Source organism: Panthera leo, chromosome A1 (assembly GCF_018350215.1).
Source record: "Panthera leo isolate Ple1 chromosome A1, P.leo_Ple1_pat1.1, whole genome shotgun sequence".
Classification (NCBI taxonomy): Eukaryota; Metazoa; Chordata; class Mammalia; order Carnivora; family Felidae; genus Panthera; species Panthera leo.
In genome coordinates this window covers 84759629-84782221 of record NC_056679.1, presented here as the reverse complement: position 1 = coordinate 84782221, position 22593 = coordinate 84759629, and the positions used below count along the sequence as shown (strand labels likewise).

Sequence of the window (22593 nt, the reverse complement as noted above, 5' to 3'; positions counted from 1 at the left end):
AACCCTCAATATTCAAAATGATTGAGATATACCATGCATATTTTCAGCACACAATGCTATGAAACGTGAAGTCAACCACACACACACACACACACACAAACATTTTTTTGGAAATCTCTCGAGTACATGGATGTTAAAGAACATCCTACTAAAGAATGAATGGATTAACCAGGAAGTTAAAGAGGAAATTAAAAAAGTACGTGAGGGGCGCCTGGGTGGCTCAGTCGGTTGGGCTTCCGACTTCGGCTCAGGTCACGATCTCACGGTCCGTGAGTTCGAGCCCCGCGTCGGGCTCTGGGCTGATGGCTCAGAGCCTGGAGCCTGCTTCCGATTCTGTGTCTCCCTCTCTCTCTGCCCCTCCCCAGTTCATGCTGTGTCTCTCTCTGTCTCAAAAATAAATAAAACGTTAAAAAAAAATTAAAAAAAAAAAAAAAAAAAAAGTACGTGAAAGCCAATAAAAAAGAAACACAGCAGTCCAAAGCCTTTGGGATGCAGCAATGGCTGTCCTAACAGGGAAGTGTATTGCAATACAGGCTTACCTCACGAAGCAAGAAAAATCTCAAATACACAGCCTAACATTACACCTAAAACAACTAGAAAAGGAACAGCAAATAAAGCCTACAGCAAGCAGAAGAAGGGAAATAATAAAGATTAGAGCAGAAATAAACTATAGAGAAACAACAACAATAACAACAACAACAACAACAACAAAAGAAAAGGAAGAAGAAGAACAGATCAGTGAAACTAAGGGCTGGTTCTTTGAGAGAATAAATAAAATTGATAAACCCCTAGTCAGATTTATAAGAAAGAAAAGAGAAAGGACCCAAATAAATAAAATCACAAATGAAAGGGGAGAGGTCACAACAAACACCACAGAAATACAAACAATTATAAGAGAATACTATGAAAAATTGTATGCCAACAAAACTGGGAAATCTGGAAGAAATGAACAAATTCCTAGAAACATACAAACTACCAAAACTTAAACAGGAAGAAGTAGAATATTTGAACAGACCCATAACCAGTAAATAAAATTGCATCAGTAGTCAAAAATCCTCTGACAATCAAAAGTCCAGGGCCAGATTACTTCCCAGGGAAATTCAATCCAACATTTAAAAAGGAGTTAATATCTATTTTCAAACTGTTCCAAAAAACAAGAATGGTAGGAAATCTTCCAAACTCATTCCACGGGGCCAGCATTATTTTGATTCCAAAACCAGACAAAGATCAAACTAAAATAGAGAATTACAGGCCAATATCCCTTATGAGCAAGGATGCAAAAACTTTCAGCATGATACTAGCTAATTGAATTCAACAGTACATTAAAAGAATCATTCATGATCAAGTAGGATTTATTCCTGGGCTGCAAGGCTGGTTCAATATCCACAAATCAATAAACCTGATATACCACATTAATAAAAGAAAGGATAAGAACTATATGATCCTCTCAATAGGTGCAGAAAACACATCTGACAAAATACAGCATCTATTCTTGATAAAAACTCTCAATAAAGTAGGGATAGAAGGAACATACCTCAACATCATAAAAGCTGTATATGAAGGCCCCACAGCTAATATCATCTTTATTGGGGAAAGACTGGGAGACTTTCCTTTACAGTCAGAAACAAGACAAGCATGTCCACTTTCACCATTACTATTTCACTTAGTAGTGGAAGTCTTGGTCTCAGAGATTGGACAACAAAAAGAAATAAAAGGCATCCAAATCATCAAGAAAGAAGCCAAACATTCACTATTTGCAGATGACATGATACTTTATATAGAAAACCCAAAGGATTCCACAAAAAAAATTACTAGATCTTCTACATGAATTCAGCAAAGTTTAGGATATAAAATCACCATACAGAAATCTGTTGCATTTTTATACACCAATAATGAAGCAGCATCAAAAGAAACAAAAGAATCCACCCCATTTACAATTGCACCAAAAACAAAAGATACCTAGGAATATACCTGAGCAAAGAGGTAAAAGACCTGTACTCTGAAAACTATAGAATCTTATAACAGTAATTAAAGAGGACACTAAGAAACAGAAAAACATTCCATGCTCATGGATAGGAGGAACAAATTTTTTTAAAATGTCTATACTACCCAAAGCAATCTACATATGTAGTGCAATCCCTATCAAAATACTACCAGCATTTGTCACAGAACTAGAGCAAACAATCCTAAAATTTGCATGAACCATAAAAGACCCAACCAGCCAAAGCAATCCTGGAAAAGCAAAGGCAAAGCTGGAGGTATCATGATTCCTGACTTCAGGCTATATTACAAAGCTCTGGTCATCAAAATAGTATAGTATTGTTACAAGACCAGACACACAGATCAGTGGAACAAAATAGAAAGCCTAGAAATGGATACATAACTATATGGTCAACTAATCTTCAACAAAGCAGGAAAGAATATCCAATGGAAAAAGATAGTCTCTTCAGCAATTTGTATTGGGAAAACTGGACAGCAAAATGCAGAAGAATGAAAATAGACTTTTTTACACCATACAAAAAAATGGATGAAAGACCTAAATATGAGACAGGAAACCATCAAAATCCTAGAGAAGAACAAAGGCAGCAATCTCTTTGACCTTGACTGGTACAATTTCCTACTAGACACATCTCCAGAGGCAGGGAAACAAAAGCAAAAATGAACTATTGGAACTTCATCAGATAAAAAGCTTTGTTTGGGGTGCCTGGGTGTCTCAGTCGGGTAAGCATCCAACTCCTGGTTTTGGCTCAGGTCATGCCTATGGTTTGTGAGTTTGAGCCAATGTTGGGCTCCATGCTGATGGTGTGGAGCTTGCCTCGGATACTCACTCTCTCTCTCTCTCTCTCTCTCTCCCCACCCCTCTGCCCCTCCCCCACTTGTGCCCTCTCTCAAAAATAAATAGATCATAGATAGATAGATAGATAGATAGATAGATAGATAGGATAGATAGAGTTTTGTACAACAATGGAAACAATCACCAAAACTGAAAGGCATCCTATGGAATGGGGCAAGACATTTGCAAATGACATACGGATAAAGGGTTAGTATCCAGAATCTACAAAGAACTTGTCAAACTCAACACCCAAAAAACAAATAACCTTGTTAAAAAATGTGCAGAAGACATCAATAGAAAATTTTCCAAAGAAGATATCCAGATAGCTAATAGACACATGAAAAGATGCTCAACATCAGTCATTATCAAGGAAATAAAAATCAAAACTACAATGAGATACCACCACACAATCACCAGAATGGCTAAAATTATCAACACAAGAAACAACAGATGTTGGTGGGGATGTGGAGAAAGAAAAACCTTCTTGCACTTTTGGTGGGAATGCAAACTGCTGCAGCCACTCTAGAAAGCAGTATGGAGATTCCTCAAAAAGTTAAAAATAGAACTACCTGATGATCCAGCAATTGCACTACTAGGCATTTATCTAAAGAGTACAAAAATACAGATTCAAAGGAGGTACATGCACCCTGATGTTTATAACAGCATTATCAACAGTAGCCAAATTATGAAAAGAGCCCAAATGTCCATCGACTGATGAATGGATAAAGAAGAAGTGGTATATATATATATATATATATATATATATATATATATATATATACACACACACACACACACACACACACAATGAAATATTACTCTGTCATAAAAAAGAATGAATTGTTACCATTTGTAAGGATGTGGATGGAGCTAGAGTATATTATGCTAAGCAAAATAAGCTAGTCATGGAAAGATCAATACCATATGATTTCACTCATATATGAAATTTAAGAAATGTATCAGATGAAAATTGGGGAAATAAAAGAGTGAGGCAAACCATAAAACAGACCCTGAACTGTAGGGAACAAACTGAGGGTTGCTGGACAGGAGGCGGGCAGGGCTATTGGTTAAATAAGTGATGGGTATGAAGCAGGGTACATATTGTGAGGAGCTTGAGTGTTGTATGTACATGAATCACTAAATCTGAAATTAATATATTACGCTGTATGTTAACTAACTGGAATTTAAAGAAATAATTGGAAGAAACAAAACAAAGCCATTGGGCAACTAGATCACTCCAGAAGAGGTAAGCAACAACACTTGTTTTAGAGCTTGATCCAGGAGGACACTACGTTTTGTTGGGTCAGAGCGGGGAGATTCAGGAAGGAAAGGAAGAGCCAATGAAGAAGGAAGAAAATCAGGAGAGTGTGAAGTCACAGAAGCCAGTGGGATTTGGGGTGGGGGTGGGGTATGGAGGGAAAGATCTACACTGTCAAATGTTGCTCTGATGGAGGAGAGACCACAGCCAAGTGACCATTCCATTCCAGCTGTTCCTTGAAAGGGAAAACGCCACTGGAGTCATTAGAAAAGAGAATGGGAAGTCAACAAGAGTCCACAGCGAATCTAGGCAACTTTTCAGAGGACTTTTGATGCAGACAGAGGGAATGGGCCCTGGGGTTCTAGAGAGGAGTCTAGTTGGTTTTTTAAGGTGGCTGATTCTGCACTGCATGAGTGCCCGTTGATGGCAACTGAGAGAGAGAAATTGAAGGTGAAGTACAAAATAGTAATTGTGGAGGCAACATCCATGAGCAGGCTGGAGAGGCTGGGGTCGACACACAGGTGGAGGGCTCGGTTCCATTCATTTCCCTATCATGCGCGGGCGCTTGCCACAAAAGCCACCCCTCCGCAATTCCCCTGGCGCTAAGCGAAGTGCTTGAGCAATTCCTGCGGGAACTACACCTCCCGGCAGGCGCTACGCTAGGTGGCCAATGCGCAGGCGCGCGCTGCGGGCCTCTGTCTCTGCCCTCCCAGTAGCCCCGGCCCCTGTTCCCGGCTGCAGGCTCCGACGCGGAGGGGGACGGGTTCCTCTTAAAAGAGAAACGGCGGCTGTGCGCGCGAGGTGGGCCCTTGTCCATCTCTGCTCTCCGGGCCTGCGCGCAAGGCGGGGGAGGCGCAGGCGCATTCCGGGCGAGGGCGGGTGGGGGCGCGCAGGTAAGGCCGAGTCGGGGTGGGCCGCGGCGGGCGCTCTGGGTGGCCTGGTAGCTGCCTGTGGAATTGGCCAGCCCTACACACAGTGAGCGTTAAGTGGGACGGCCGGAGACCGGGTGGGAGCGCCCTCCAGACCCCGCCCCCACCCACATTCACCCCGCTATGAAGAGCGCCCACAAAACACACGACCTCCCCTTCCCCCACCAACCAGTAAAGGCCCATGTTCTCTTCAAGGTGAAACTGTTTACCAACCCCTCATCCAGCCCCAGCTGAAATTTCTCCATGAAAGTCTCACGCCCCTTCCCCATAGCTTCCGTTTCTACACTTCAGTATGCCCGGGGTCAGGCCATTGTTCCGACATTGACTTTGTCTCCCTGCCTCCCACTCCACAGCGCTAGTTTACATGTCCTGTAAGCTGGAGTGGTTGGGCCCAATGGCAGGGGATGCTATTGAAATGACTTAGTCTTGCTCCAATTCATTGATGAGGTGAGGCCCCAATGGCGGGTGGAGCCAGAGGCCCGGGATCAGGTACGCCCATATGCGTGTCTCCTCCACCTTGTAGGTCCTGGTGCCTATGGCTTCCTCCCCGGTGGACGCATCCCGCAGGCGGCAGGAGAAGCGACGGCAGCTGGACGCGCGCCGCAGCAAGTGCCGCATCCGCCTAGGTGGCCACATGGAGCAGTGGTGCCTCCTCAAGGAGCGGCTGGGTTTCTCCCTGCACTCGCAACTCGCTAAGTTCCTGTTGGACCGGTTAGGGGCCTGGGCGGGACTCTGGGGGAGGGCACCCAGGCTGCAACACCCAGTCCCCTCCCAGGGTCAGGTGGTGGCCCATTGCTCCTTACCACCCGTCGATTTCTCATTTCAGCAGAACCGCCTCTGTGATTTGTGGCCTTTGTGCCCTCCTGTTGGTCCCCAGTGAATAGAGGGGCCCTTAGGACTGGTCCCTTAAAAGTGTGGGAGTGCTGAGAGCAGTTGGCCTGGACCCCTACCTAAACTGCCTCTCTTCCCCACCCTGGCAGGTACACTTCTTCAGGCTGTGTGCTCTGTGCAGGTAGGTAGGGAATAGCTAGAGTTAGGGGGTCAGGAGCCAGGGAGGGAAGAGGGGCAACAGGGAGCGAGTGATGTGACCCAGCAGCATTCTCCATAAGGAGATTGGATCTGAGTGAGTTTGGGAAAAGGTGGAGAATTGGGGAGCCCAGGGTAGTTTGATGGGAACGTCCTGTATAAAAGAGAGCAGTGTCTCAGGACCTTGGGGAGGTTCTGGGCTCTGAAGAATGGTAAAATGGACTAGACTGGGGTTGCCCAGGGGGCTGGGGGACAGGGCTGAATGTGGCCCCAGAGTGAGAGTAGGAGGCCTCCCCACTTGCCCTGACTGTTGCCTTCACCATTCCAGGTCCTGAGCCTTTGCCCCCCAAGGGTCTGCAGTATCTGGTGCTCCTGTCTCATGCCCACAGCCGAGAATGCAGCCTGGTGCCTGGGCTTCGGGGGCCCGGGGGCCAAGATGGGGGACTTGTGTGGGAGTGCTCTGCGGGCCACACCTTCTCCTGGGGCCCCTCTTCAGGACCCATATCTCCAGAGGAGCCCAAGCCAGTTTTCCGGCCAAGTACTGCCCCAAGAAGCTGGTGCCCAGAGGCCAGGAGTGGGCAAGCACTTGCAGGTAGGCTGGGGGAAAGAAGAGTTGTGGAGAAAAGGAAGGGAAGAGGTTCCCATCTCTTTTGCTTAGAGCTTCATTGTCTAAAAATTATCCTTTCTCAATGGAAAAACTATGCTTACAAGGAAATATATCCTTAAATATATTTTCAGGTATAAAAAGCAAAAAACAGCATAGGGCGTATGTTGTGTTACCCTTGGTGGAAAACTAAGAGGAGAAAGAATGTATGTATGCACTTAACGGATGTATAAAATATCTCTGGAAGGGCATGTAGGAAACCAGGCTGTCTGTGGGAAGAATAGGTGATTGGGAACAGTATTGGAAAAGAGGCTTTTCATAGTGTACTTTTTTATACTTTTATTTTCTGAACCCATGTGAATGTATCATTTCTAAAATAAAATATCCCTTCCCACTCCAGTAGCCTCTGCACCCTCCTCCTTCCCAAGAGTCCTCCCACCACTTCAGACCTTAGAAGTACATCTGTCCTCATCCCTCCAGCCCAGAGTTCCTTCCCCTTTGACCCTACAGGTTTGGAATCTGAGCATGATGAGAGGACTCAGGAGGCCAGGTCACCCAGGTGAGGTTGGGGGTGGGAGGGACAGGATAGACTTGGGTGGACAGTGCAGGTGAAGGAGCAGAGCCTGAGGCTTGCCTTCCTTGGTCCAGCAGGGAAGTAGGACCCCTCCTGGAGACCTTCCCGCCCCCAGGAGAAGAGGGGGAGGAGGAAGACGAGGACGAAGAGGAGATGCTCAGTGAGGCCAGCCCATGGACCTACAGCTCCTCCCCAGATGGGCAAGTTGGGGCTGAAGGAGGATGCTGAACAGAGCAGGAGGAGGGAGGGAGCAGCTGGCCAGGGCTTCCAAAGCTTTGCAGACTTGGTGGGGAAGGCAGGATGGGCATTGGGGAAGGGAGAAAGAATTGGAGGCTTTGAATTGGGTGGAAGGTGGTAAAGTTAGGCTGTAGGGAAGAATGAAAGCTGAAGGCAGGTGTGAACAGAGATCCTGGGTAGGAGTAGGGCTGTTCTGAGTTTGGGATCTTAGCATTTCGGGGGCTCAGGGCTAGCTGAAAGCCCAGGGAAATAATGCCCTCCTCTTCCTTCTCTTTTCAGCAGTGATCCAGATGCCCCCAGACTCCTTCCTTCCCCTGTCACCCATACACTTAAGGAGGGGGAGACACCCCCAGCCCCAGCAGCTCTCCTCAATCCTCTTGCTGTACCATCCTCATCAACATCATCATTGAGTTCTGGAGCTCTTCCTACCGAAGTTGGGGTACAGCCGGAACTCAGAGGGACCCCTCAAGCAGCCCAGCAGACTGAGCCTCTGGCCAGGTAACCTGATGGCTGAGACAGAGGGCAGGGGCATCCCGGAACATGGCCCTCCCTCGAGGCCCTCTGCTCCCTCTTTGCTGCCCGTAGCCCTGGGATTCAGGCCCAGTCTGCTCTGACCTTGGCCTGGGAGGAGGACACGGCACAGATTGGCCCCAAGAGAATTAGGTAGGACTTGCAGAGCGGGGCTGGAGGGGGGAGAGTGAGAAGAGGGAGTTGAGGAGAGCCTGTGGGAGTCCTTATGCTCCTCCCTATCCTCCTCCTCCCAGGAAAGCTGCCAAAAGAGAGCTGCTGCCTTGTGACTTCCCTGGCTGCGGACGGATCTTCTCCAACCGACAGTATTTGAATGTGAGGAATGTGAGGGGCACAGATTGGGTTTTATGTGGCTTCAGAGGTGAGAAGGGCTGAAGGGGATGCTGAGGTGAAGGAGAAGCTGAAGCAAAGAAGCCTGGAATGTGGGTGGATTCAGAGATGGGAAGAGAAAGATGGGGGTGGACCTGCAGAGCTTACCTACAGTTAATAATCACTAAAGCAGACAGCTGGTAGATAAGGCAGAAAACCAAGCCACCAGTACACAGCTGCTGCCCACTACTGCTGGTTTCTTGGGCCCTCCAAGGGTCACGTGGAGATGATGATGGCATTCCTCAGGCTCTTGGAGTGCTAGTGACTGTTCTAAGCACTTGACATGGGTCAAGTCTTTTGATCTTCAAAAGATCCCTATGGAGTAGGTGCTGATACAGTTCCTGCTTTGCAAATGAGGAAACTGAAGCACACAAAATGGTTAAGCAGTTCCCAAGACTCCTTAGCTAGTGTGTGACGGTGCTGGGGTTGCTGAGTCCACACTCAGCCACCTGGCCCTGTTCGCTTGAGCGGGCAGTTCTAGTGCTAGAGGACTGGAAGATGGTCCTGTCCCCAGCCTAACTGCAGGAGAGGTTTGGGGCACAAAGAGGGAAGGGCCACAGCCCCCACACTCATCCAGAGCCCTCCCAGACCCAAGTCCTGAGGCAGAGACCCCAGACCAGAGGAATGGTGAGGCAAGGGTGGAAGGCATTTGTGCAGGAAATCCCTGGGCTGAGAAGAACTTTACCAGGGCTAGTCAAACGCACTTGAGCTTGTTAATGGAGGACACTGAAGCAGCCACCAGCAGCAGTTTAACTATGGGAAAGCGGGATTATAGATAAGGGGAAAGCCCATGGAATTTAGTGAGCCAGAATGTGACATTAGGTCAGACAGGAGAAATATTTCCAACAAATAATCAGGGAGTTAAAGAAGAACACACAACCCCTAAAAGTGTTCCAGGTTGAAAGCATACACGTGTGTGTGTGTGTGTGTGTGTGTGTGTGTGTGTGTGTGTGTTTCTAAAGAAGATTTAGGAAAACACCATATAATATATACCCATGGTTAGCAATAAAGTAGGCAATCTGGGTGATATTATTGTACATTAATATTGATATTGAAGAGGATAATCATACCTACCCAAATTGTGTTCTTATTCCCAGCAGACAGCAAATCCATGGTTAGGGAACCAGGAGTGTCACCAGAATGGCACTTTGTTCAGGGAACTGGTCATTGTAAGGAAGGTTGTGGCAAAAAGGTGAGGTAATGGAAGTCAAGGACAGAATAGGGTGAGGGCAGAGTTTGGTGTCAGGACGGGATGGTGGACTTATATACAGGTGAGGACTGGCCAGGATGATGTGAGCTGGTGGTGACAGAACTTTTGGGGGATGGGGAGGGGGCAGAGGAGCCTGCCTGCTGGGTCAGCTCTGGTGGTCTCCCTGAGACCACCTGTTTCCTTCCCTAGCACCACAAGAAGTACCAGCACATCCACCAAAAGTCCTTTTCCTGCCCAGAACCAGCCTGTGGGAAGTCCTTCAACTTTAAGAAACACCTGAAGGAGCATGTGAAATTGCACAGTGGTGAGTGGTAGAAATGCCTCCTCACTTCCCTCTCCTGTGGGTCCCTTCACCTCTCTCTCTGGGTGTTTTCATTTCTCTGTGAGTCCCTTCACTTCTCCGTGCGGGTTCTGTCCCCTCCCCCTGGTGGTCCCTTCACTTGCCCTGTGAGGCTTATCACCTCCTATCTGCAGGTGCCATCACACTCCTCTGTGGGATGACTCTCACTCACACTCAACTCTCTGTGTGTTGAGCACCTGCCTGCTTGAGACTGTTCTAGGTGTAGGATACAAAAGCGAACAGAGGCATCCACTCTAGTGATAACAGGGATACAAAGAGATGTGAAAGCAGGGAAGGGATGGAGAGCATGAGAGAGGAGTTTCTTTTGTAGAAAGGGAAGCTCCTTTGAGCAAAGACCTATGTGAAGGGAGGAATAGAGGCTTGTCCATGTCTATGGGCAGGCCTGGGGAGGCCCTGAACTGGCATCTGCATGGAATGTACCAGGAACAGAGAGGGGGCCAGGAAGTTAGAAAGGAAGGAAGAGAGGTCAGGGACCTCTAACACTACCATCAAAGATGGTTTGGCTTCTGGCTAAATTAGATGGGCACCATCCAAGGGTGTTGTGTAGCAGAAGGACACAACTGACTTTAAAAGGAGCACAACTGACTTTAAAACTGACTTTGTGACTGCCATGTGGAGAAATGGGGCTGTAGGAATGTGCAGTGTGCAGTGATGGCAGCTTTAACACGCTGGTACAGTTGAGTTGATAAGAAGTGGCTGGAGGCTGATGTGAGCATGAAAGTGGAGCTAGAAGGGCTGCTGTGAGAAGGACAGATTGGCCACAGGTGGATGGGCAGGAGGGCATCAAGCTGACTTGAAGGATTCCAGCTTGAGCAACTGGAAAGAGGTGATGTGATTTCCTGAAAATGAGAGAGGCTTTAGGAAAGGGACAGTTTATTTGGGACATGATAATTTAGGCATCCCAGAAGATATGAATCTGGAGTCTGGAGATGGTGGGGGGAGGGGGAAAAAGTGTTAATCACAAGCACATGGGTGCTTCACAAGCACATTTGTTGCTGAAGGTGGAGTATACCTCCATGGAGTGAACGTAGGTACAGAAGAGTAATGAATGGGACATGTGGAAAGGGCAGCTACCAAGTGACCAGTGAGGCAAGTGAAGAGAGCAGTACTTGAGGAACCAAGTGGAGAGATTGCTCCAGGGAGGAGGGACAGAGGGTGGGTTGTGCCAGTGCTATAAGACGGAATAAGATGAGGATGAGGACTTTGACTAGATAACAAGGTGGCATGTGACAAGGGAGAGGACAGCCAGAATCGAATAAGTTCAAGGCAGAGAGGAGCTAAAGAAGTGGAGATAGAGAATATGGACTACTCTTTGGAGTTTTGCTGTGAAGACAAGTAGAGAAATGGGGTCTTAGCTGGAGAGCTGTGAGCTTGGGGGCGCAGAGGGGAAAGGGATCCCACTGAGAGTAAAGGTTACTGATGCCTAGGTGGGGTGGGCAGCCTGCAGTCAGGGAGAAAAGGTGTGTTTCTGCACAATTGGAAGGTGGCTACAGTAGAGCAAGTATTCACATAAATGGTCACAAACAAGTTTGGTGATAGATTAGGTAAGGAAGAAGATGTGGGTATTCTCTCCTGGCTTTTCTCTTCTTGGTGACTTTGAAAAATAAGATCACTGCTGAATGAGGCTGGCAGAGAGAGGAGGTAGTATGGAATAATTGTCTACTGGACTCCTGTGAGTGAGAGAGTGAAATACAGAGGCATATGGTGGACTCTTTAGACTTGTGGTTGTAGATGAAAAGTAGAGGCTGGTGGGTGGGTGGGGGGCATGGATTGTGGATTCTGTTTCTACTTCCCTTAGCACACCTGTGCAGGAGTGGGCCAAATGTTGTGTTTACCCTAAGTTGGATTTTAGCCAAACAGGTCCAGCTGAGGAAGAGAGGGGCCAGTGAATGCGTAATATGAGTGAAGGAAGGCTACAAAGATGCCTTGGAACGGGAGTGTGGAGGGGGACAGTGGAAAGTCAGTGGGCTGCTGGACTGGCAGCGTGGAATCACAGGCTTATTGCATGAGGACAAAGTAGTAGAAGGCCCTTGCTGGAACTGGCATGCTTGCAATTGCAGTTTCTGAAAAGGGTGGGAGACCAGGGACAGGGAGACCAGGGAACAGAAATATGGAGTGCTGGCTGAGGAGAGGGACTGGAGCCAGAGATTTGTGCAGTGTGGTAGAGTGATGGGGAAGAAGGCTGTAAGCATACATGTGCCGTCTGACAGGTGGGGGTGAGACAGATGTCTAAAGGATGCCATAAGAAGTGACGATACCTCCAGTATGCCCTGCCCTGAGGCTTGGAGGTACAGGAGAAAAAGCACAGTGGGCCTGTGAGAGCAGCTGGAGAAGGGCAAAGGGCAGGTGCTGTTAGTGCTGGCAGGTTCAGGGAAAAAGGAACAGGTTGGCTGTTGACAGCCACAGGGCACTTTTGGGGGCTGAGAGGAGTGGGATAAGCAGGCTGAATGGGGACAGTACTCCTGTGAAGGTTGGCAGGTGGGTTGGGCTGAGGAGGGGCCACAGCCTGGGGATGAATGCTAGGGTGTCACCTGTGCACCTGCAGACACCCGGGACTACATCTGTGAGTTCTGTGCCCGGTCTTTCCGCACCAGCAGCAACCTCGTCATCCACCGGCGCATCCACACTGGAGAGAAGCCCCTGCAGTGAGTGTGGGGGAGGTAGTATGGGTGGGAAGGTAGGGCTGTGGGTTGGAGCAGGGGAACTGCCATGGGGAAGTCAAGATGGGCTGAAGCACTGTCCTTCCCTCCGCTGTCCCTGGCTCAGGTGTGAGATCTGTGGGTTCACCTGCCGCCAGAAGGCCTCCCTGAACTGGCACCGGCGCAAGCATGCAGAGACAGCTGCTACTCTGCGCTTCCCCTGTGAGTTTTGTGGCAAGCGTTTTGAGAAGCCAGACAGCGTTGCAGCTCACTGCAGCAAAAGCCATCCAGCCCTGCTCCCAGCTCCACAGGAGTCACCCGGCCCTTTGGAAGCCTGCCCCAATATCTCTGCCTCTGTGACCCTGAGGTCTGATGATGAGTCCAGGCCCTCTCTGGTTCCTGAAGCTCTGACCACACTCCATCAACAGTGAGCATTCCTGGGCTCTGAGAATCCAGACCCTAGGGACTGAAGGGGAGCAAGGAAGAGAAGGGCCAGATGCCTAGTCCCCAGAAACTAGGGTGACAGGGAGTGTAGGGTGGGGGGCAAAAAAAAAACCAAGACAGGCTACTTTAGCCTTCCTAAACAACAGAATAAACTCAGTATTTTACAGTTGTGTGTGGGCAGAGTGAATGTTTTGGCACCTGAAGAATGGGAATCCTTATTCCTCTGGAAGCAGGCTCTGCTAAAATGTGCCTGAGTGCACCGTAGGTGCAGGCCCTGTTTCTCTCTCTGTAGGCCCCTACCTCAAGGACCTAGCTTTCTTTCCCAGTTTGGTTTGACACTTTGCAGTCCTTTTCAGTTGAGTGTCATACTTATTCTTGTGCTCAAGCAGGGCAGGCTGTGACAGTATGCAGAGCACTGGGTCATTCCAGAGGGATAGCTGGAGCAGGAATGGAGGTATGTGAGCCTGAGCCACATTTGTACTCTTCACTGAGAACCAAGTGTATAGGCCTTAAGAGTCTTGCCTTCCAGTGCAAAATCAAGGGGGCTCTACATGCAAGATCACTTGGGAGGGGACAAGATATCTTGGAACTTCAAAAGAACATGGCCCTTGGATCACTCCTGGAGTTTGCAAAGACAGCAGCCTCAAGCTTTGAGAAAAGAGGCTCTTGGTATCCGGAACCCAAACAAACAACTCTTTATTTCAACAGCCATAAGCAAAAAAAATCACTGGACAACTCCAGATTTTCTACCCTGCACTACTGCCTCTGTGGAGCTGTTTCCCCATGGCTCCAAGATTGATTTGGATATAACATTCTGATGTTTCATTTGGCAGTATCCTGCTTTATCCATGTGGTCTAAGTCTAGGTCCCAAAGCTAATGTGGCCCACCTAGCTAGAGAACAGTGTCCTGAGAGGGACCTTGATCTGGACACCATCAGGTCTGGCCCATGGGACAGGTGGATGCTTTGCTGAGGGCTCCTGCCCACCCTTACTGGAGTGGGCCTTCTCTGCTGGGCAGCAGGCTGATTGCTTATGGCAGGATGCCTTTCACAGAAATGAGAAATCTCATCATCTCTGCCTAAAAATTTCCCATCTCTCAGAGCCCAGGGAGAAAGCAGCAGAGAAGCTGTCAAGTGGAACCAAGAGGCAAGAAGAACGCAAGGCAGGTGGGTTGTCCCTGTGGCCACCCTGTGATCATTACCTGAAGAGGCAGGACAACAAAAGTATCCAGGAAGGAGAGCTAGAGGAGACTCAGGCTGGAAAAAGGGGACGGGACAAGAGAAGACAATACAGGTGGGAAACCAGGAAGAAAACATTTGAGGGCACAGTAGCAGCAATGGGAACACACCAATACCTGGGCTTTCTTCCATGTCTAGGTTTTCCCAGTTCCCTGCGCCTATACCCCAGAGGTAGCAGGAAGGATGGACAGGAAGAGCTGACAAGGGAAATGGATGTAGGGGCGTGACAGGGGGTGACAAACAGCCATGCTGTTTTTATACAGACTCCCATTTGCAGAGCTGCCCCACCATCCCTGCGGCAGTATATTGGTACTTGCTGAGCCCATTCCAGAGAAGCTTCTCAGCAAGTTTCCCTCAGCTGGGACACAAAAAGTCCGGCTTCTCCTGTTCTGCCTGCCCTGCAAAGATGAGGGCAGCTCCTGCCGTTGCTTGGGTGGCAGCGGTGGCGGCACGCGCTCGTGTGTGGGCCCGCTGGTGCTGTGAGAGCGAGCGACTGTGGCTGAAACACTTGCCGCACTCAGCACATTCTGCTGGCCGCTCGCCCAGGTGTGTCTTGCGGTGCAGTGCCAGTTTGGACCCCACGCTGAAGGCCTTGCCGCACTCAGGGCATTTGTGGGGCTTGTGACCAGCATGGTTGCGCCGGTGCACGTTGAGGTTAGATATGCACGTGAAGCATTTGCCACACAACTCACAATGGTAGGGTTTCTCACCTGTGTGTGTGCGCCGGTGCTTGGTGAGGTCAGAACGGTCGCTGAAGCGGCGGCCGCACTCGGCACATGAGAAGGGCCTCTCGCCTGTGTGTATGCGCTGGTGCACCACTAGGTCAGAGCGCTGCCCAAAGCCCTTTCCACATGTAGTGCATGCGTGGGGCCGATCTCCCTGGTGGCTGCGCCTGTGGCGCAAAAGGGTGGAACTCTCGCTGAACCGGCGCCCACAGTCCCCGCACATGTAGGGCTTCTCACCTGTGTGTGTGCGCTGATGGCGCACGAGCGTGGCACTCTCCAAGAAGCCCTTTCCACACTCGGGGCACTTGAAGGGCTTCTCACCTGAGTGAATCTGCAGGTGTCGTGTTAGTGTTGAGCTCTTACCAAAGTTCTTCCCACACACACTGCACTGGTGTGCACCCGGAGCATGAGGCTGCGGAGGTGTGGAGTCTCCAGGGCTCCGGGCCACGTGGACGCGCGCGTGGCTCCGCAGCCCTGCGTAGCTGCGGAACGCCCGTGGGCATTGTGTGCAGCGGTGCAATGGGTCGATGGGTGTGATGGGTGACCCCCACGGGTGTGCGCGCACCAGGTGGAAGCGTAGCGCGCTCTGTCGGAAGGTGCGGGCACACAGCGGACAGCGGCGGGGCCGCTCTGGGGGATGCAGGCGGCGCCGGTGCAGCAGCAGAGCCGGGAGGTGTGGGAAGCTGCGGCCGCAGGCACGGCAAGAGCAGGAGCGGCTGCGCTGTCTATGTACACTCTGGTGCAGGTCCAGGTAGCCGCTGTGGCGGAAGCTCTGGCCGCACTCACTGCAGATGTAGAGCGTTTGGCCAGCATGGGCGCGTCGGTGCGCACGGAGGTCAGCAGCCAGGGCATAGCGCTCACCACAGTCTAGGCAGCGGTAGCGGCTGTCACCGCCATGAGCACGCTCATGACGCAGCAGCACCGAACTGTAGCGGAAGCTCTTGCCACACTCACTGCATATGTAAGGCCTTCCTGCTGCTGCCGCCATCTCTGATGCAGCTAACATGGTGAGGGCCAGGCCAGGGGTGGGGGGGTGGAGTCCCCGGAATGCAGGCTGGTAGGGATGTGTGCCACTCCCACGCCAGGGTGCACCTCCTCAAACTGCGTGTTATTTTCCGTTTTCTGAAGGCCTAGAAAGGAAGTGGCAAAGGGAAGAAGGGGAGTTTTGGAAAACTGATCTGCAGATTCTAGGTTCCTTTTCTTGTAAGCAGACTCTGTGTCTTTTTCTAGGGTGCGCTGCAGCCAAGTTCACCCTTCACTGCGAGCCCTATAGGGAGAAAGTCACTGTAAGCTACAGTTAAAGCTGTAACAGCTACACCTTGGGGAATGGCCAGGTGAGCACAGAGTCCCTCATTTCTTGTAACTTCCTCAGCTAGGCCATCTCCTGCATTCCATTCTCCAAGAAGAGTCAAAGCCATAGGACTCCTAGAAATATGGGGAAGGAGGTCTTCATGCCACCACGAAGGGCAGGAGGGATTCAGAGAGGGAGTTTGCCTCCAAAACTCTGCTTGGGAGGAGATGAGGAGTACGCAGCCAGTTTTCTGTCCTTAGGCCAGAGGTCTTAGCCTGGAGATACACTAGGAAACACCAAGAAGGGATGGGCAATGAGAAAGCCCCTGGGCCACAGAGCCTGCTTACCAGAAAAGGAACCTAGAATCTGCAGACCAGTTTTCCAAACTCCCCTAGACCACATCGATAACCTTCCTCTGAGACCCTGGTTTCCTAAGTCACCAATGTGAACCCAGCCAGACCTGGAAGGTCAAGGAGGGCAATGAGATGAAGCCTAAACCCATACGTAAGCAGAAGCCTGGGCAAAAAGTATCAGAAAGGGCTGGGGCCTGGGCAAAGGATGGTATCTGAGAAACCCCAAAGTACTGCACCTTGGCTTTGGACAATACTTGATAAACAACCACTCCACACAGGTACACAGCTTCAAAGTTCTCTGGCCTAACCTTGAGAAAGCAACTCTGGACCTGGGTGAAAGCAACCCTGGAAGGGGTGAAAAGGAACATGTGTAGTCCACAAAAAATAATATTGAAAGTTGATGGCATTTTCCTAGAAGTGCTTTTCACATTTTCAGGAAAAGCTGGGGAGAAGGAAGAAGCATTCCTTCTTAATTCTCAGTTCATCCAAGTTGTTTGCAAACATTTTACAGACATCCTTCATTGCCCTAGCTCCAGGGATCTGAGAACCCAGAATAGCAGAAAAGCCCCTTATGGGGATGGAATCTGTTCTGCTATTGTCTTTATCTCAGATGTTATCCCTGAATCCTAACAAGTTGGTTCAGGTAGCTGTCTGGGAGCAGAGTCAGGCTTTCTTTACAGAACCTCCTGTGGGCCTCATCACTGACTACTTCCCTCAAGGTCCAAGGATTGGTCCCAGCTAAATTCAGTGGAGATTAGGTGCAGTTACTATGAGTTATAGACTATCACTCAACAGGTCAGGGAGAGGAAGCAAACAAGTCAGCAATCATTTTCTTACTGGCAGATGGAAACATCATAAATACCTAGAGCTCTGGCTAAAATATCCCATAAATAGGATCCATTGAAAAAAATCCTTGAGGGGTGGCTGGGTGGCTCAGTTGGTTAAGCATGCGACTTCTCACAGCTCATGGGTTCAAGCCCTGCATCAGGCTTTGTGCTGACAAATCAGAGCCTGGAACCTGCTTCAAATGTTGTGTTCCTCTCTCTGCCCCTTCCCCGCTCAGGCTGTCTTTCTCTCAAAAACAAACAAATAAACATTTAAAAAAGAAAAAAAAAAAGTCTTGAAAGCCACAAACCTTCAGGGGTGGGCTCAGGAGCTTCTGCTCCCCTCCACATTGGGCAGGAGTGGCCAATACAGGATGTTCTCTTCTCATGCCTTTGAAGCAGGATGTTCTGTACCCTGCAAAGATGAAGGAAGAGGGACAACATGAATTTAAACTGAGCAGAGGGGACAGAAGCAGGGAGAGAAAGAAGAGGGGAATATTCTTTTAATGGCCATTTTCAAATTTAAAAAAACTAAAGAAAAGTATCATGAATCACTCACCTTCAGCATCTATTTACATTTTGCTCTCAAAATTTCTGTCTCATCTATGACATTCCTCTCATCCCACACACTTTTTCTCTCTTTTTTTGGTCTGCAGTATTTTAAATCCCAGATATCTTATTCAAAGAGAATAAGTTTAAGCACGAACTGCAAGCAGGGTCAGGAGCCCCTCTGCAGACCTCTCTAAAGCAGTCTTTAGAGAGTCTCTCAGTTCTTCCATAGGGAACTTTCAGCCCAGACACTTGGGCAGCTTACTCTAGCTGGTCTTCAATTCAAAAGAACGTTTACCCTCATGTGAATAAAACCTTCCCTCAGGACTCAGTGTTTGATCCCAAATGCCAAAGAGAGCAATGCACATTCCCTGGTGTGTGTTCCACTTCACTTGGGGGTCTGCAGGGACCATGGCACCTCTCAGGCCAAGTTTCTGGGAAACCGCCCCCATGCCTCCCAGGGCACATGCCCAAGGAAGGGAAGACAAATGCACAAACACAAACATGCATACATAAGTGACATATAAAGAAAGATACAATTCTTCCCCACACTCCTGCCCCATTACAAATGTGGAAATAAGACAGACCCTGATCTAGGGAGCAGGTTTGGTAATTCAGTACCAGAGTACACCCTTCAAGTCTCTCTTCTGTACTTCACCCCATGCTGGAACTTGCCCTGGGAGGAAATCTGAAAGGAAAAAAAAAAAAAAAAAAAAAAAAAAAAAAAAAAAAAAAAAAATATATATATATATATATATATATATATATATATATTACTGTGCAAAAAAAAAAAAAAAAAAAAAAAAAGATTTTTAGACTGTCCTAACCATTTTGTCAATTGAGGGTTTTGAAGTTGTTAAACCACCAAATTCATTTTAAGTGTAAAAAAAGTAAGTGCAGGAGGGAAAAAAAAAAAAAGTACAGGAGGGTTTGGAAAGAGGGAAGGAAGTAATTATGTGTGATTTACTGAAAAGTCCTAAATGCTCAGTATTTTAAAGTAGTAACTTTCAAGCATCTAATACTTACAAATATTTATAAATGCTACATATGTAATTAATAAAAAACAGGTAATATAAGCTAATGAAAAAATTAACATTTACACTTGATTACAAATAAGCTTCTGAGTTTTATATCACTTTATTTTTGTGTCTTAATAGATATTGCAGGGATTTCATACCATATCTAATTGATCACATATTACATATCAAGAGTATGGTAATTAATTAGGATTTAGTACATTTACTAACAATCTACTATGAGAGCAGTTTAGTCCTTTTTCTTCTGAGTTGTGTCCTTCAGTCACTACAAAGATTTTCTTCCCTAGTTATCTGTTCTGCTGGGCCAACATTTCTGGGGCAGGGTGAAGAGGCAAGTGATCATCTCACAATTTCTCCATCTTGAAGCCAGAGCTGGGTAAAACTGGAACAGGAGAGGGACTGAAGATTGTTCCCGCTGTACTGTCCACTATAATAGTCTTGAGCCACATGTGACTGAGCACTTGAAATGTGGCTGGTCCAAACTGAGATGTGCTGTAAAGGGTCAACTACACTCCTGATTTCAAAGATTTAGTATGAAAAAAGAATGCAAGATATCTCATTAATAATGTTTAATGTTGATTATATATATGTTGAAATGATAATGTTTTGTATATATTGGGTTAAATGAGATGTATTATTTAAAAAAATTTTAATGTTTATTTTAGAGAGAGAGAGAGAGAGAGAGATAGAGCATGAGTGGGGAAAGGGCAGAGAAAGAGGGAGACACAGAATCTGAAGCAGGCTCCAGGCTCTGAGCTGTCAGCACAGTTCTCATGAGACACAAGATCATGACCTGAGCCTAAGTCAGACACTTAACCGACTGAGCCACCCAGATGCCCCAAATGAAATGTATTATTAGGGCCTTTCCATTTATAGCTCCACCTGCAAAGCCCATTACCCCCTTCACTCAGTGCTTGGTTCCGATAGCCCCTCCTCAGAGAAGCTCTGCTGAGCGCCTTCACACCCCATAGCCCATCCCCTTGCTTGGTTTTATTCTGAGTAATCAGTGAAAGTAACAGGAAACAGTGATTCCCATCCATTCTGGGAAGGTTTCAGCCCCTTTTCTAGGTAAGGATGGAGTGTGGAATCTAGAGCACCAGAGTGGTTATTCTTTACTTTCTTTTCTTCCACAGAAGAAACAAGGTCCAGTACTTCAAAAGAAGTTACCCCTTCTAGCTTCAGGTCCAGTCTGACATGTTTAAGGAGCTGGTGGAAATAGGAATGACAGCCGCTTCCCATCCTAAGTGCCCAAGACTGATTATGATTCAAATACATTTTTTTGGAAGTTCTCCCTTCACAATTTTTTTCCTGTGAACTGGCAAGTGTGGAGAAGGTGCGGATGTTGGCAGGGAGAGAGCATACATAGTAGGATAGTCTATTCCCTGTGTTCCTTTGACACACGGTTGCAAAACTGCAACCCAGAGGGGGCAGAGCTTCCCAGAACTGGGATATAAGAAGGGACTATATATATTGTTTTGAACCTTCCCTGGGCCTAGCAAGAAGTTGGGCACACATAGGGCACTCAATGCTTTTTAAACATGATGTATTAAACTGGCATACAACTCTTTCAAATGTTAGATTCCTGGAGGAGTAGGAAGCCTCTCTCCAGTCATCTTATCCTCCGTAGCCCTATCTATTGCAGGTACTGCAAATACTCTTTGGTTTACTGAAACAGAACTGCAAGATCCATAGGGGAACCACAGAGGCAAGTGTCCAAATTCTGGTTCTTCCATAATAAGTATTAGCTGTGTGACCTTGGACAGGGAACTTTAGGGGTCTGACACTCCTGCCTGGGAGGACCCAGTAAAGGAAACTATTACAACGTTTCATATGAAAAGAAGGTTAAAACATGTGTAAGTCTGACAACTGCGGTTGCTGAAGTTTTAGGTTTTACCCTCCTCAGGAAAGTTCCTCTAAAGAAGGATCCTGAATATGGGGTCTGACTCTGACTTCGACCCTAAGGATCCTAAACGTTCTGCAAGACTTTTTAAATCCCTTCCCTGATCCCCCAAAGAACCCTTCTTCACAGGGTTAGAGCAGTGTAGGCATTCCGTAGCCCCACGCCGAACCCCGGGAGCTTTCAGAGTAAGCACGAAGATTGGTTGTTCATTTTAAGACTTGTTGCCTCGTACTTAACGGGAAGATGTACACAACTATTCACGGTAAGAGGAACGCCACACCTGAGAAGGTCGCAGCGCAGCCAATTCCGGGCGCTTCAGTCAACGGTGGTCGTCACGAGTTGCTTGGCGAAACTCTTCCGACCTCAGCTCCTCTCCCACGGCGCCAGTCCACCTTGAGGGCTAGACAGGGCACCAAAGACGTATTGAGGAGTCGGGGGTGATTAACGCCGACAGAGCTTGGTAGCTAAAGCTGCCCTTTTAATCCGTCTTAGCCTGGTGATATCTGCGTCGTGGGGCTGCGGGCCCGAAGGTGACCGGGGGAAGACGGGCGAGGACAGGCTGAGGGCAAGGCCTGGGAGGAGCAGGCCGCCCAGCGTGCCTTAGCGTCACTCGTTGCCGGGGCGGCGCTCGCAACAGCTGCAGGCGCTAGCAGCCCACAGCGGAGGGGCGAAGACCTGCGACAGTTGGAGATCGCTGCCCCGCGCCAACCCTGCCCTCCTAGCCCCTCAGTCCCCTCACCGGTCGCCGAATGGCTCCTTGTACACCAGGCGGTTCCCACTCAGCCGGCTCGCCGACCCCTGCCTCCCAGACTGCGGGATTAAGGAGAAGGGAGGAAGGGACTGGCGGAGCGCGCGGCCGCCAAATAGGGGGAGCTGGGAGGCGGCTCGGAAAAGGGGTCACGCTGCAGTCCCGCTTTCCCCAGTTGGCCAGTGGTTGACCTCAGGCGGGCCGCGTCACTGGTTGCTGGGATGACTAGGAGGCGTAGGAACTCCACTGACTGTTCTAAGTCTGTGTCCCAAATCGCGGTGAGGGGGCGGGGCTACCACTGCCAGCCAAATACCACCTCCCTCCTTGACAAGGCTCCGCCTTCTTCCCAGGAGTAACCAGTGTCTACCTCCTCTTTTGTCCGTCCGCCCCTTGGTTCCACCCAATCAGAGGAAAGGGCGCTGAGATCTGGGCACCGCCTCAGTCTGCGGTGGCTGAGTTCCGGTGCGGACTAGTCTTCCAGCTGCTAGCACAGGCCTAGTGGGACGCGGACGAGAGTCCTTGCGGCTGCTGTCGCTCAGGTAACGGATGCCTGGCGCTGAGCGGCCGCGGGTGCCACCCTCCCAAATCGTTCCAGTAGTTAGTAACTTTTTACAGTAAGGCCACACTTGGTACCTATTATCGCGCTTAATCCTCGCCACAGCCCTGCCAATCAGGTTCCCACAAATTAATGTCTAAGGTCGCACTGCCGGGGCTGGGGGTACTCCTGGTCTGCTTTCCAGCCACCTCTTCAAGAGCTGCTAGGCAGAGCTTCCTGTCCAAATGTTGAGACTTCAACCACTGAGAGATGGAAGTGCCAACTGATTCTGGAAATGAATGGAAGTGGGAGCATAACAGTCCCCTCTTCCAGGCTACCGATCATCCAGAACAGACTACCAAGAAAGGTACCCGCTCTAAT

At 48.8% G+C, this 22593-nt stretch overlaps 2 protein-coding genes across 14 annotated transcripts; one reads left to right on the top strand and one right to left on the bottom strand.

Moving 5' to 3' along the window:
* The first annotated feature begins 4806 nt into the window (after positions 1-4806).
* On the top strand, positions 4807-13178 carry ZNF692 (zinc finger protein 692). 11 transcript variants are annotated; one of them, XM_042931259.1, is made up of 12 exons: positions 4807-4892; positions 5544-5731; positions 6001-6032; positions 6375-6638; positions 7161-7209; positions 7299-7424; positions 7741-7959; positions 8047-8124; positions 8226-8304; positions 9758-9872; positions 12475-12574; positions 12696-13178. In XM_042931259.1, exons 2-12 carry the CDS (start codon positions 5556-5558, stop codon positions 12997-12999), a joined length of 1542 nt encoding a protein of 513 aa, XP_042787193.1. In that variant the 5' UTR covers positions 4807-4892; positions 5544-5555; the 3' UTR covers positions 13000-13178. The 11 variants fall into 11 exon arrangements, with proteins under 11 accessions (XP_042787193.1, XP_042787214.1, XP_042787204.1 ...); XM_042931280.1 differs by lacking the exon at positions 4807-4892 and adding an exon at positions 4943-4984; XM_042931270.1 differs by lacking the exon at positions 4807-4892 and adding an exon at positions 4997-5066.
* A 506-nt stretch (positions 13179-13684) lies between these two features.
* Positions 13685-21972, bottom strand: ZNF672 (zinc finger protein 672). Of its 3 annotated transcripts, none has more exons than XM_042931326.1 (5): positions 21669-21972; positions 21210-21329; positions 18614-18680; positions 17755-17858; positions 13685-16105 (listed from the first exon to the last, which is right to left on the bottom strand). In XM_042931326.1, the coding sequence occupies exon 5, from the start codon at positions 15979-15981 to the stop codon at positions 14605-14607; it is 1377 nt and encodes a 458-aa protein (XP_042787260.1). In that variant the 5' UTR covers positions 15982-16105; positions 17755-17858; positions 18614-18680; positions 21210-21329; positions 21669-21972; the 3' UTR covers positions 13685-14604. The 3 variants fall into 3 exon arrangements, 2 of the variants coding, with proteins under 2 accessions (XP_042787260.1, XP_042787250.1); XM_042931316.1 differs by having other exon boundaries at positions 18580-18680; positions 21669-21969; XR_006200502.1 differs by lacking the exon at positions 13685-16105 and adding an exon at positions 16147-16242 and having other exon boundaries at positions 18580-18680; positions 21669-21938.
* Between the last annotated feature and the right edge of the window lie 621 nt (positions 21973-22593).